This window comes from Peromyscus maniculatus, chromosome 13 (assembly GCF_049852395.1).
Source record: "Peromyscus maniculatus bairdii isolate BWxNUB_F1_BW_parent chromosome 13, HU_Pman_BW_mat_3.1, whole genome shotgun sequence".
Lineage (NCBI taxonomy): Eukaryota > Metazoa > Chordata > Mammalia > Rodentia > Cricetidae > Peromyscus > Peromyscus maniculatus.
This window is the reverse complement of record NC_134864.1, coordinates 56,199,943-56,212,203: the sequence shown is the minus strand read 5'-3', so window position 1 is coordinate 56,212,203 and position 12,261 is coordinate 56,199,943. Positions and strand designations below refer to the sequence as shown.

The following is a 12,261-nucleotide window of genomic DNA, read 5'->3' as shown; positions in this document are numbered from 1 at the left end:
GGACACCTTTCTGTTCATTAAAGCAAACAAAAGGAACAGCTCTCAGAAACATCACTTAATCCGGTAATTTAGTGCTTATGCTCTGTAACTATGTAACAGAAGTGAAAGTAACTGCTTTTTAAAGTCTTTAGGGGGCCACATCGTGAGCAGACATCTGGACTCGGATCTGAATCCCCTCCTGGCTGTGGGTAACTGTACCCTCAACTTGCTGTCCAAAGGTAAACAGCAGTTTCGCTTGGGGAGTTATGAAACTTAATTTGTTTCTCTCGCTGCTGGGGAGGCAGGAAGTCCAGTTTGGAAAACTAGTAATTTCCTTGAGCTTTCTGAGGCTGAGAAGTTGGTCAGTCTGTCTTAAAACTATGTACCAGTCTCCCCATCTGTTTCTTCTTGAGACCTTGACCTACCAGGGGGGCCAAACTATTTGACCTTGAGACCTGACGTGGCCATTACAAATGTGTTTGGCTGCATGCATTTGTACCTGTCTTGGGATTCCTGGCTGCAGGTTAGGCACATCTTCTAGGTGTTTTCTCACCCGACATTGGACATGTTTGTGTTTAATGTCCAGATGTGAGCTGATCATTGGCAAAGACAATAAGCTCTGAGAGTCACCGAGTCCCTTTGTTGGAGACTCCCCCCAACCCCCCCCCCCAGGGTGTTTGACTCCCATGCTTTGGGCTTGGACTTCGTTTATCTTCCTTGAATGCCCACAGATCGTTTTCAACTGAATATCTATTGGACCTCCTGCTGTATTTATGCCCTTGACTATTATTTATGAAATTCAGTGCTGGAATTTTCTCTTACTCCAATTTGTCTAATAATTATTAGGAGATTCTTGTAATTGGGTCCTCTACAAATATATGGAGGTTTTGTTTGAAAATGTGAGCTAGCTTTCTGTTATACACATATGTTATAAAACATCAACTCCTTATAGCATTTCAACTGCTAAGGAATCTTAAGGAGGAAGATGTAAATTCAGGGTTTAAGTTTAAGCAGCACACTGAAAAACCTCCTGCCGTGAGAAGTAAAGTTGGATGAGAGAATACAAGCACAAAAAGCTTTATATTTCTCCCCATTATATTTGGCTATGGCTTTAAACTGTTCCCGCCTCCAGTCCTTTGACTGAAGGACTGGAAGTCTTTAGGTGCTGGTGGGGGAGGGGGAGGGGGGATGTGGCATAACCAAATAAAATAGCACTTAATGCTGTACAAATTCACTGAAGGGATTTTTTTATTCACCTCTGGAGATAATAAGATCCTGGTTATAGACAAAAAAAATATGAAATGGTTGTGGGTTGACTTGATGAGATATCAAAAGGGATATTAATATCTATTCTGTTGTAGCAATGCCCTAAGCCAACCGTGCTATTGGGAAGTGGACTGTTAAGGTTCCCGTTCTTTAGGAAACTGGGTGTTTTTATCTGTAATCAAGTAGATAAGACAAAAGATGGGAGGAAGCCTAGGCTGGAAAAAACAGTGTAACATGCTGTCAGAGAACACACACACACTCACACACACTCTCACACACACACACACACATACACACACAAACACTCACACAGATACTGCCACCCCAGAACTTCCAGTGGAATCATTTCCCAAGTTTGGGAAGTTTGTTCAAGAGATCGTAGGTTCCAGAGAAGGTGTCGTTTTTCTCCACAGATGGAAAACGACAGATCCCTTTAAGCGAGCAGTTTCTCCGCAAGTGCCCTGATGCCGATCTTAAACCTCAGGAAGTCTTGGTCTCAGTGAACATCCCGTGTTCCAGGAAGGTGAGGATGGCCTTTCTCTCTATTTCCCAGTGCCCCCACCAGTCTGTAGCTTGAGTGGGCTCAGGACAGACGTGTTTGCGGAGGGGATGAAGCTCACTCTAGGAACTGACAGAGGTCACTCTTCCATCGGGGACTTGTGCCCAGTCACTGTCAACCTGCTCTGCAGTCCCCTGCCATTTCTAGAACTAGGAGACCGTCTTCCCTCTTCCTCTGCCCAAAACTCTAAAGTTGCTTTTTAACAGATTCTTAAGACATCCTTTGTCTTTTCAGACGTCTTCCCTAAGTGAGACAGTGTAGTAGAACATTATTTTAAGGTGTGCTACTTTTATTTAGGTTGCATTTGTTTAACTCTGTGAACCTGTGTTACTTTGCCTGTCTAAAACACCCAATGGCATGTATGATTTATTTGGGAGCTGGGTGGCGGGCCCCCAAAAGAGCAAAAGAATAAAAACCACAAACAACAATTAAGTAACACAGCTTCACAGAGTTAAACAAATGTAGCATAAACAAAATAATATTCCAGTACAAGACAGGTCTGCCTAGATCCTGGGGCCTGAAAGAAGCCAAAAAAAAAAAAAAAAAAAAAAAACCCAACCAAACAACCAATCAACCAAACAAACAAACAATAAAGACATTTGCAGGGGAATGTGGAGGGGAAAAGCAAGGGCTTGGGAATTGGATACGCCGAGGCTTGAGTTCTGATTTCAACTGAATCACTCCAAGTCCAAGGTTCCTCATTTGTAAGCCTGCTTCATGAGATGTTCTGGTTTAGAGGGGCTGCCAGCCCAGAGAACCACACACAGAGTTTTGTATATAATAATGGAGATTTATTTTCTGGGAAGCTGAGGCTAGAACTCTGATAGCCAGGAGTCAGTCAGGGCTGGCATCTTCCTTTGAGGCCTTGACCTTGACCATAGATGCCTGTCTTCTGCCTTTTCTTGGGCCTTCTCATGTCTCTGTACAATTTGTTTCTTCTTAAAAGGACACCAGCTGGTTGGGATTAGGGCTCTGGCTAATAACCCCGCTTTCACCTCAGCACTTTGAACGCCTTGTCCCCAAGAACTGAAGTACTGGGGTTTAAAATCCCAGCATCCAAACTTAGGGGACACAAAACGGAACCTGTAACTGAAGATGTGCTGATCACCCTTCGGCATGGAGTCGTCTCTCAGGGGAATTCTGTTTGCGCCTCTTTTCTCCAGTGGGAGTTCGTGTCAGCCTTCCGACAAGCCCAGCGCCAACAGAATGCCCTAGCGATCGTCAATTCTGGAATGAGAGTCCTTTTTAGAGAAGGTGGTGACGTCATTAAAGAGCTATCCATTTTGTATGGCGGTGTGGGTCCAACCACCATCAGTGCTAAGAACTCCTGCCAGAAACTCATCGGAAGGTAAGACGTTGTGTCCTTTGTTTCCAGGTGACGGAACAACCTACCTGTGGGAAGCTGTGAAGAAAAGCAGAAAAAAAAGAATGCTTAGCATCTCAAGTGTGATGTCTGGGAGTCCCAACAAGATTTCATAATCACTTCCATGTTGCTTTCTAGCACATTCAGGAGTGAGCGTTATATAATCTGTGTCCATAGTGCGTGTGTAAGCATGTGCGTGTGTCTAGTGTGTGTACCTGTGTGTATATGTAATGTGTGTGAGAGAGAGACAGAGACAGAAAGGGTGTCGGATGCCCATTCCCTGTAGTATAAATTTGCAATCTTTTGTGGGGGGAATAATTTACCCTGATGAAAAATAGATCATGAGCTCACTGGTTGCTAATGATCTCTTTTGCTTACCTGAGTTGTTTTATCTGTAGGTAATAATAGCTAATCTTTCCTGGGAACTTACTAGATGAATTCACAGAGAACAGTGATTCAGCACATGACTATCTGGTGCAAATCTTGTTCAGTCCCCTTAACTCCATGAACTCAGTCTATTTAACACTATGGAACCTCCTTTTCCTTATCTGTCAAAGAGAATCAAACCTACGTTATGAGTCACTGAGAGGGTCATGTAGGGGACACACAGTGCTAACACAGAACCTGGCGTACAGAGATGTCTTAGGAGTAGATGAGCACTGAGTGACTCCTACGCTAAGGACTCTGATGGCTGAGGATGTGGTGAGACCCAGTCCAGATGCTTGGAGAGTAGCCGGCCAACCTGCACTTGGGCTGCCTGGCTGTCGACCCTGCTCTCCTGTCTGCCTTATCTGTCAGCTGAGCCTGTGAGATCATGAGTCCTGCCAGGCTGAGTCTCCTCCTCTGCCTCTCACAGACCCTGGAATGAAGAGATGCTGGATACAGCGTGCAGGCTGGTTTTGAATGAAGTCACCCTTCCAGGCTCCGCTCCTGGTGGGAAGGTGGAGTTCAAAAGGACCCTCATTATCAGCTTCCTCTTCAAGTTCTACCTGGAGGTGTCACAGAGTTTGAAGAGGCTGGTAAGTGGAACCAGTTGTGTGCACTGTGATGCCCGAAGCAGAGCCCCTGCTGAGGAGCTGTGGACTATAAGGGATGACAGACTGGAGTTACATCCTACTGATGGTTCTCCACCGGACTGTCCTGTGGATGGCTGTAAGTGTGAGGAGGATTCGCAAGGAGGGCCAGACCTGCACGGGCTTTTGCTTCACACCACTCAGTTATTATGACGTCTCGTCTGTCTGGATGGTGCTGAGAAAACTTGTTAAGGAGGTGAATGCATTTCCTTCCACTTGCTGAAGCTTACCTTCTTGTGTTTGATTTTCTTGTCTGGGTTAACCCTTATTCATAAGATGATGGCAACCACTGCAGTATTGTGAAGTAAGTCGTCAGAGGGGAAAGGCTTAGCGTGAGGAATGCTGGGTAGAAGTTGACAGCATTTAGTAACACCAGTGATCCACAGGCATTCTTTGGCCCACTTTCCTTTATCACAGGCTGCAGGATTGTTGCCTAGAGAAGACACAACTGGGAAAAAAAGTCCTCTGAAAAACATTTTCTGCTTCAGAGGAACTTGGACCTTATTGTCCTCATTAGCCTCTGCTACAGTCAACCCAGTTAGACTGGAAGCCATGACTCCTTGCCCTGTATAGATATTAACACAGTAACTTTAAATAGGAGGGAAGAGTTGGGAGAGGGGGTGAATGTGACCAAAACATATTATACAGAGCTCTCAAAGAATTAATAAAAGTTAATACATAAATAAATACAAGACAGGAAGTCCTCTCATGGAGATCTTTAAAGGTCATCTTCTCAATATAGATGAGAATAAATAAGAACCAATAGGTTGTATCAAATTTTTGAGATGAGGAGCTTGAAATCATATATAAATGACATATTTCTACTGGGTAACTAAAAGTGAAAAAATAAAGCCAATTGTAAACACTCCTAATGAACACCAAATAATACAGTTCTTTGGTGAATCAGCTGATCTATTTGAAAACGTCTGCCCTCCATTTAGCTTTTCTCGTTGAAAATAATAGCTGTTGCTAGCTTCATTTTCTGTTAAAATTATTTAATTATAAAATGAAATAATTATTATAAAAATTAAAATTATCAAAATAATCATGAAGTTTATTGTTTCATGTCTCGTATAAAGGAGCACACGGCCCACTGCTCTGTTCCCAGGGGGCACCCTCCTGTGAGGTGACAGCGGCTGTGGCACCTCTGTGCACTTCCCTGTGCCCGGCCAGATGCCACCAAGCAACTCCAGGGTTATTTGCAACAATGGGCATTGGTTCTGACTTTTCCTGCTGGAGTTTTGTTCTTTCCGCTCTTTCTGTTTGTCTTCTGACTTGTTTGTGTATCGGCGTGTGTGCCGCAAGCCCCTTGGGAAAGCAAGTCTGTCTATCTAGACAAGGTTGAGAAAACAGTGACTGGAAAATTGCTAGCGATGGGAAAACAATCTTATGACACAGAGATGGTGGCAGCCAGTGATATTCTAATTTTGTGTGGTTTATCACATCATGTAGGAAGACATGTACCTGTGGGGTTCCTGTCCCGAGGTTGTTTAGATTTCCAGGGCTCTGAAAGGGCAAATGCTTGATCGACTCCAGACTTCAGAGCAGAGAGGTTTGCTGGGAACGGTACCAGGCTCTTCTCCTAGAACATTCTGGTAGATTTTAAATATCTACTGTTATTTTCCTCTTCAGGACCCAGGTCACTATCCTAGCCTGGCAGAAACGTATGAGAGTGCTTTAGAAGACCTTCATTTGAAACATCATTGGAGAACATTAACCCACCAGGTTGGTGTGTGTGTGTGTGTGTGTGTGTGTGTGTGTGTGTGTGTGTGTGTGTGTGTGTTTAAAATAAAAGACAGGCAGGGCAGCGGTGGCGCTCGCCTTTAATCCCAGCACTTGGGAGGCAGAGGCAGGCCGATCTCTGTGAGTTCAAGACCAGCCTGGTCGACAGTGAGTTCCAGGACTGCACAGAGAAACCCTGTCTCAAAAAACAAACAAGCAAACAAAAAATCAAAGACAAGACTGCAGGGCCTTTGCCTGCTAGTGACTCGGGCCCTTCTTCAGATTCATTGACACCTCAAAACTAGGTGGAGAGTGTAGCTCAGTGGTCAGGTATGGACAAGGCCTGGAGTTTGGTCCCTAGACGCTCAAAATGAGAAAAAGAAAAATAACCGAAACCAATTAGGAATCATGACTAAAAACAAACCTGGAAAATGTTGAAGAAATATGCCTGTTTTTGTCTTACAGACTGTTTTTTTTTTTTTTTTTTTTTTTTAATACTATGGCTCCAGGCCATTGATGTAAACAAGCTGGCTGTTGCTACATGTTTTCTGCCCTGGCTTTGTGGCTATTGAAATACAAGGAAAGGCAAGTTCTGAGTAGGACCAGGGTTCATCTCAGAGGACAAGGACACACCCCTGTTCCCAGAGGCCATGGAACCTCAGCAGTCCAGGATGTTGCAACAGTTGTTAGGTTATTTTTCCCAGGATTTGGATCCTTTCCTTTCCAAGCCCTTCCTGTCCATGTGGTTTCCCGCAGATTGCATTTTATTGTGAAATCAAACGAGAGTACTAGGACCTACTTCCCTGATGCCCTGATGGAGGCTGACTATTAGGGTACAGAACTCCCATTTCTCTGTTTGTGGTTTGTTTGTTTGTTTGTTTGTTTTTCGAGACAGGGTTTCCCTGTGTAGCCCTGGCTGTCCTAGAACTCATTCTGTAGCCCAGGCTGGCCTCACACTCAGAGATCCACCTGCCTCCGTCTCCCGAGCACTGGGATTAAAGGCGTGCAACACCACTGCCTGGCTTTCCCATAGCTTTGGAATGGAAGTTTCTGTCATAACATAAAAATATAACATGGAGCCATTGTGTTGGTAAACTGGATAAGATTTAATGTGTGTTTTCTTGAAATATTTGTCAAGAACCTGGACAGAGAGTTTTGTTAAGTCAGGAATGAGAAGATATTTAAAACCTCAGTGCATTGGATCTGCTGACAGATTTAGTTATAAAAATTTACATCATGCCATAGTGAACACTGAAGTTGCTGTAGGTCCCTTGAGGTTTGGAGTTCAATATATTCAAAAAATTTAAATCTGCCAAAGTGCTCTGTAAGTGAGCATTTTGAAAGTTAGAAACAGCTGCCTTCTTCTCTAGCGTTCTGTGAAATACCACACTCATAGTTTGTGACTTACGGAGACCTTCATAGCGCTTTGGAAATGGATTGCGTTTCAGGGGGGAACCAAATCCAAGCGATGGACAATCAGATCATCAAAAAAAAAAAAAAAAAAAAAAAAAACAAACAAACCCCAAAGTCTTCTCAGAGGTTGAGCTTGAATGGATTTGTCATGCAGGGTTCTGAGACAATGTTTGGGGTGCAGTGTGTCACCCACACTGATGAATGTTGTTTTGTTTCCCCTCTGCTCTCTCTTCTCTCTCTCTCTCTCTCTCTCTCTCTCTCTCTCTCTCTCTCTCTCTCTCTCTCTCTCTCTCTCTCACACACACACACACACACACACACACACACACACACACACACGAGCATCTGAGTTTCTAGAGCGATTTCAGCTCTCACCACAAATACTTCTCCCGAATCACTTACTGGCGTTGAAAGTTCCCTTTCATCCCCTCACAAACACAGGTCCGCAGACAGCGGAGGGTTGCCTGCATCACGGTGCTTGATGAGGTGGACCCTTGCTCTTAAGCTACTGCAGTGAGGGGTAGATGGCCACGGGGAGAGTGCATGGCAGAGCAGACTGTGAACCTCATACCACCAAGGAAGAGGGAGGGGGGCTTTGCAGCCCCAGCGGTCTCAAACCTCTCACTCCACCTCCTCCCAGTAGCAGCCATCTGGGAACCAAGCCGAAGGGAGACCTCCTGCACCCAGACTGTCCCTGGCGGCTTCAGGAGGTCACCGGGCTGAGGAGACAGCCACTTTTACCACTGTGTCTCTAGCCATGCAACAAGCAGAAGGAAGTAGCCAGGTGTACTTGCCCGAAGTCCAAGTCCATTCTCGCAGGCTGATTCTTCGATAAATCGGTTTTCACATTTGGCTATCACAGGCTTGAGAATTTCCTCAGTCTTGTGGCAGACCTAACACAGTAAAGTTTCAGAAGATTTTCTTCACAGTTGTGAAGTGTTCCATTATTTACAGTAAAAGGTGTTAGCATTAATAATAGAAAACTCCAGGAGCCCTATAGATCCCTTTGAACATGTTCACTCCGTGTCCGAGCCTGTAAGTTTCCTAGCATTTTGCTTTTCAGGATGGGAACAGGAAATCTCCAAGAGTATTTTATACAAGCAAAAAAGAGATGTGGGTAATTTTTCACTCAAATAGTGTTCCGGCTGAAAGCCTAATATGATTTTTCAGTGCTTTGGGGGCAGATTTTTTTTTCAGAGAAATCACTTTCTGCCTCTGTAGCACTTGAGAAGACATGCCCGATGATGATGCCTTATCGTCTGTTTTTCTTTTCCTCATCAGCTCAGGTCTCTAAGGAGAGGGAGGGGAGAGTTGTCAGGGGAACAGAGGGGTGAGTAAGATCAGTGGAACTAGTGGATGTTGGCGCCGCTTCAGATCCCTGCTTGTGCCTGAATCCCCATGTGTAAATTTGGTTTCATATTGAAGGAGAGAGATTGAAATCCATGTGCTTAGACACATGGAATTTCCATCAGAGATATTTGGGATCTGCATTTTAAAAACGAAGAAAAATAAAAATGTATCACACTTACACATTCCAAGTTGACTACCAAATTGTTCTAATAGGCTGTTTGGAATAGTGTGGATAGTGCCAGTTTTCACACTCAGAAGCATTCTGTCTTAAGCATGAATTTACATAGCCACTCTCTCATGGGAGACACACATTCTGTGATTATTCCTACAGTCTCTGTAGAAATATAAAACTTAATTTTCGGTTTTTTATTAAACAGACTGTAGACCCGAAGCAGCTTCCTCAAGACCCAATTGGGCGTCCCATCATGCACCTTTCTGGTATTAAGCATGCCACTGGTGAGGCCATCTACTGTGACGACATGCCTGCAGCAGACCCGGAGCTCTTCCTGGCTTTTGTAACCAGTTCGAGAGCACACGCTAAGATCATGTGAGTGTCCCTCAGCCTACTACGGAGATTCTCTCCTCAGTGTCTAACTCTGCCCTGTCAATGGAAAGCAGCGGTGTGGCGAGGGTAAATGGAGGCTTGGTGACACCCAGGCTAGAGATGAGACGGGATTGAAGTGTAGGATCTCTCCCAGATGCCCTGCACAGAGTCACTTCACTGTGCCCCAACTTCTTCCCGTGCCTGGCAGATAACTGTCAGAGCAATTAATTCTCTGATAGTCCTTATTTTCCAACTGCCAATACTCAGTGCCTCCGGGCCTTGAGGCTGCTCTGAGAAGGTGTCTGGGGTGTTTTCCTAGGTCCGTGGACCTGTCAGAAGCTCTCAGCCTGCCAGGCGTGGTGGACATCATTACCGCAGATCATCTTCAGGACGCAAACGCCTTCACAAACCCCTTCGCCCCAGAGAACCCAGAGACATTGCTGGCCGCAGATGAGGTCTTGCCTTTCTGCTTTCTGTTTGAACAACTTTCCCAGTTAATGGCACCTCATATTTTCATAGGATTGTGTCTAATTTGTCATACCATAAAGAGTTCAATATTCTTTGAACAGTAATTATGAACCACAAAACTTCTAATAGATAGGAATTCAAGTTTATTCATTTCCCACTTGAGTGAAGCTGATGGGTTATGTGAGCTGCTCTCAGGGCTGAAGATGTATATGTAACTCAGCTGTTGGAGGGCTTGCCTAGGGTGTAGACCATGCGAGTTATGGCCTTTAAATGTTAAGTAAACAAGCACGAGTTCCAGGCTGTACGGGGTACCTGTCCTCTGATGTCTACCCGACACAAGCAGAGTTTTGCTTCTCTCAGCATGGGAGAGAAGGCCACACAGCCAGTGTCAGGAGCTGATCTGTGGTGGGCCCTTCTGTGCCACAGGTACATTGCGTGGGCCAGCTTGTCTGTGCCGTGGTTGCGGATTCTCAGACGCGGGCGAAACAAGCGGCCGAGCGAGTGAAGGTTGTCTACCAAGACTTGGAGCCGCCGATTCTAACTATTGAGGTATGAGGTCAAGCCGATGGTGGTTCAGGGGTCAAAGAGCAGGTGGGAGGGCCTTGTCTGTTACAGCGCTTTGGTATAGGGGTAGGAAAATCTGATGCAGTAGTAGGCTTCCTGAGCACAGGGAATCCATTGGCTCAACGTGTGAGCAGTAACAATTTCCCCAGGAACCTGGTTTGTTTGTTTGTTTTGTTTTGTTGTTGTTGTTGTTTCTGTCTCCTCTCTACCACTCACAGCAGAGTGTTCTCCCCTGTGCCCAGGGAGGGCAGCAGAAATCTTGGGCTTCCCTGTTCACGTGTGTGATGAGAGGTACATTATTGTCCCAACGCTCCAAACACACGTCCTGAGATGACTTATTTGGCCACTTTGATCCCATGTCTGTCTCTGGATTAATGACTGACCAGATACATGGAAGAACTGTTGTCACAATTAAGATGGGGGTGGGGAAATTTTTTTTTTCAGGGAATGGGCTGTCTAGGGTGTAGAATCCTAAATAAAGATATTAGCATGATTTGGAAGGAGAAAGGTGAGAACGCTGAGTGGGCAGCTGGAACAGCGTAACCTGTCCTATGGCTCCCATTTATATAGTCTCTGCTGCTTCGGCACGTACCCAGTGGGAACCGATGAGATATTCCATGAAGCATACTGTCGACACTACTTTAATATTCTCTAGTGCAAATCTTAACTTTCCATGAGACATGGATCGTATGAGGCCTACAGAATTTTGGCAACTAAAAAAAGGGGGGGGGAGTGTTGCATTTCTATCCTAATTTTCATACAAAAATTGAAAAGTTATAGAGGTTGTAAGACTCACCCCATGAAATGATAGTCTTCGCCTGCATGCATTCCCTTGGTTCTGGAATCTGGCCTTTGCATAAATGTTAACTAAACAAGCAAGGCTTCCAGGCTGTACGTGGTACCTACCCATGGCCTGTCGGGCCTGCCAACAGTCAGCTGGGTAGCTGGGTAGAGGCGCGCAGATTGAAGAGATAATGAAGAAGACAGAAAAGAGTCGAGAGGTCTTGCCGGTCAATGCCAGTCAACCCCGAGGTTATTTCACAGCCAGCTTATATACAGTCTTGAAGGACAGAGGTAGAACAATGCACAGCACAGGCATTCAGCAGCTATCTATCCTGCCTTGAGTCAAGGAGCAGGCAGTTTCATTTTCTATCTCAGTGTACCTGTGGCTGGCATCAGCAGCCTACATCTAGCTAGATAGTGTGTTCCTTCTTATGGGCTAATCAGGACTTTCTCACAGCCTTGGAGCAAACAAGTATGAACTCTATTGACTCAGAATAGACTTCAGATTTAAACTGGGAAACTGAGTCAGTTGTGGGCTCCCACAATGCTCTGAAGTGTGCCCCACACCAGTCAGGTTTTGCCTCTCTCAGAATGGGAGAGGGGACCACAGCAGATCTGTTGGGCGACGTCCTTGACAGCAGACACCTCTCTGTGCCTCATTGTGGGGCTCATCTTACCTTAAAATGAGGAAACTGTTGGCCAAGATCAGTGTCTCCACTTGACCTTGAATGGGTTTCCTGTCATGCCTTATTCCTAGGAACATGGTCCCGTGGTTCTGGGAATTTCTCTCAGTATCTTCAGATTAAAATAAAGTCATGTCCATAGGACAAACTTAAAGAAATGATGCGTTTTCCCTGGTCAGTTTCAAATCCAAACCTCCTTTTCCCCTTTTCATGTTCATTCACTCGTTGCATGCTGTTCTCGATTACTTCCTTTGTAGATTCTTTCCCTGAAATTTTTGCTTTTGAGTTATAATCCCTTTTTGAAAGAAATCATTTGAGTAGTGACTCATCAAAATTTCGTTTGTCATCTTTACCAGTGGCTAAATATCCACTCTTCCCCTTTTGGCTTCCCAGCCAAATAAAAGTTGCCTGTAAGCACTTCCCCTCCTGTCCCACCCTCGATCCCTGGTGACATGCAGAAAACATCAAACACTGGCATTGCCTGAAAGTCGACT

At 45.0% G+C, this 12,261-nt stretch overlaps 1 protein-coding gene across 2 annotated transcripts in view; it reads left to right on the top strand.

The window, feature by feature from the left end:
• LOC102926379 (aldehyde oxidase 1) overlaps positions 1–12,261 on the top strand; it is a 65,523-nt gene that overhangs the window by 21,120 nt on the left and 32,142 nt on the right. For both annotated transcript variants that reach the window (XM_076550348.1, XM_076550349.1), the window contains exons 12-19: positions 125–218; positions 1,659–1,768; positions 2,968–3,152; positions 4,024–4,186; positions 5,873–5,965; positions 9,103–9,272; positions 9,589–9,724; positions 10,164–10,286. In XM_076550348.1, the coding sequence (XP_076406463.1) occupies positions 125–218; positions 1,659–1,768; positions 2,968–3,152; positions 4,024–4,186; positions 5,873–5,965; positions 9,103–9,272; positions 9,589–9,724; positions 10,164–10,286 (1,074 nt within the window). The remainder of the gene's footprint in view (positions 1–124; positions 219–1,658; positions 1,769–2,967; positions 3,153–4,023; positions 4,187–5,872; positions 5,966–9,102; positions 9,273–9,588; positions 9,725–10,163; positions 10,287–12,261) is intronic.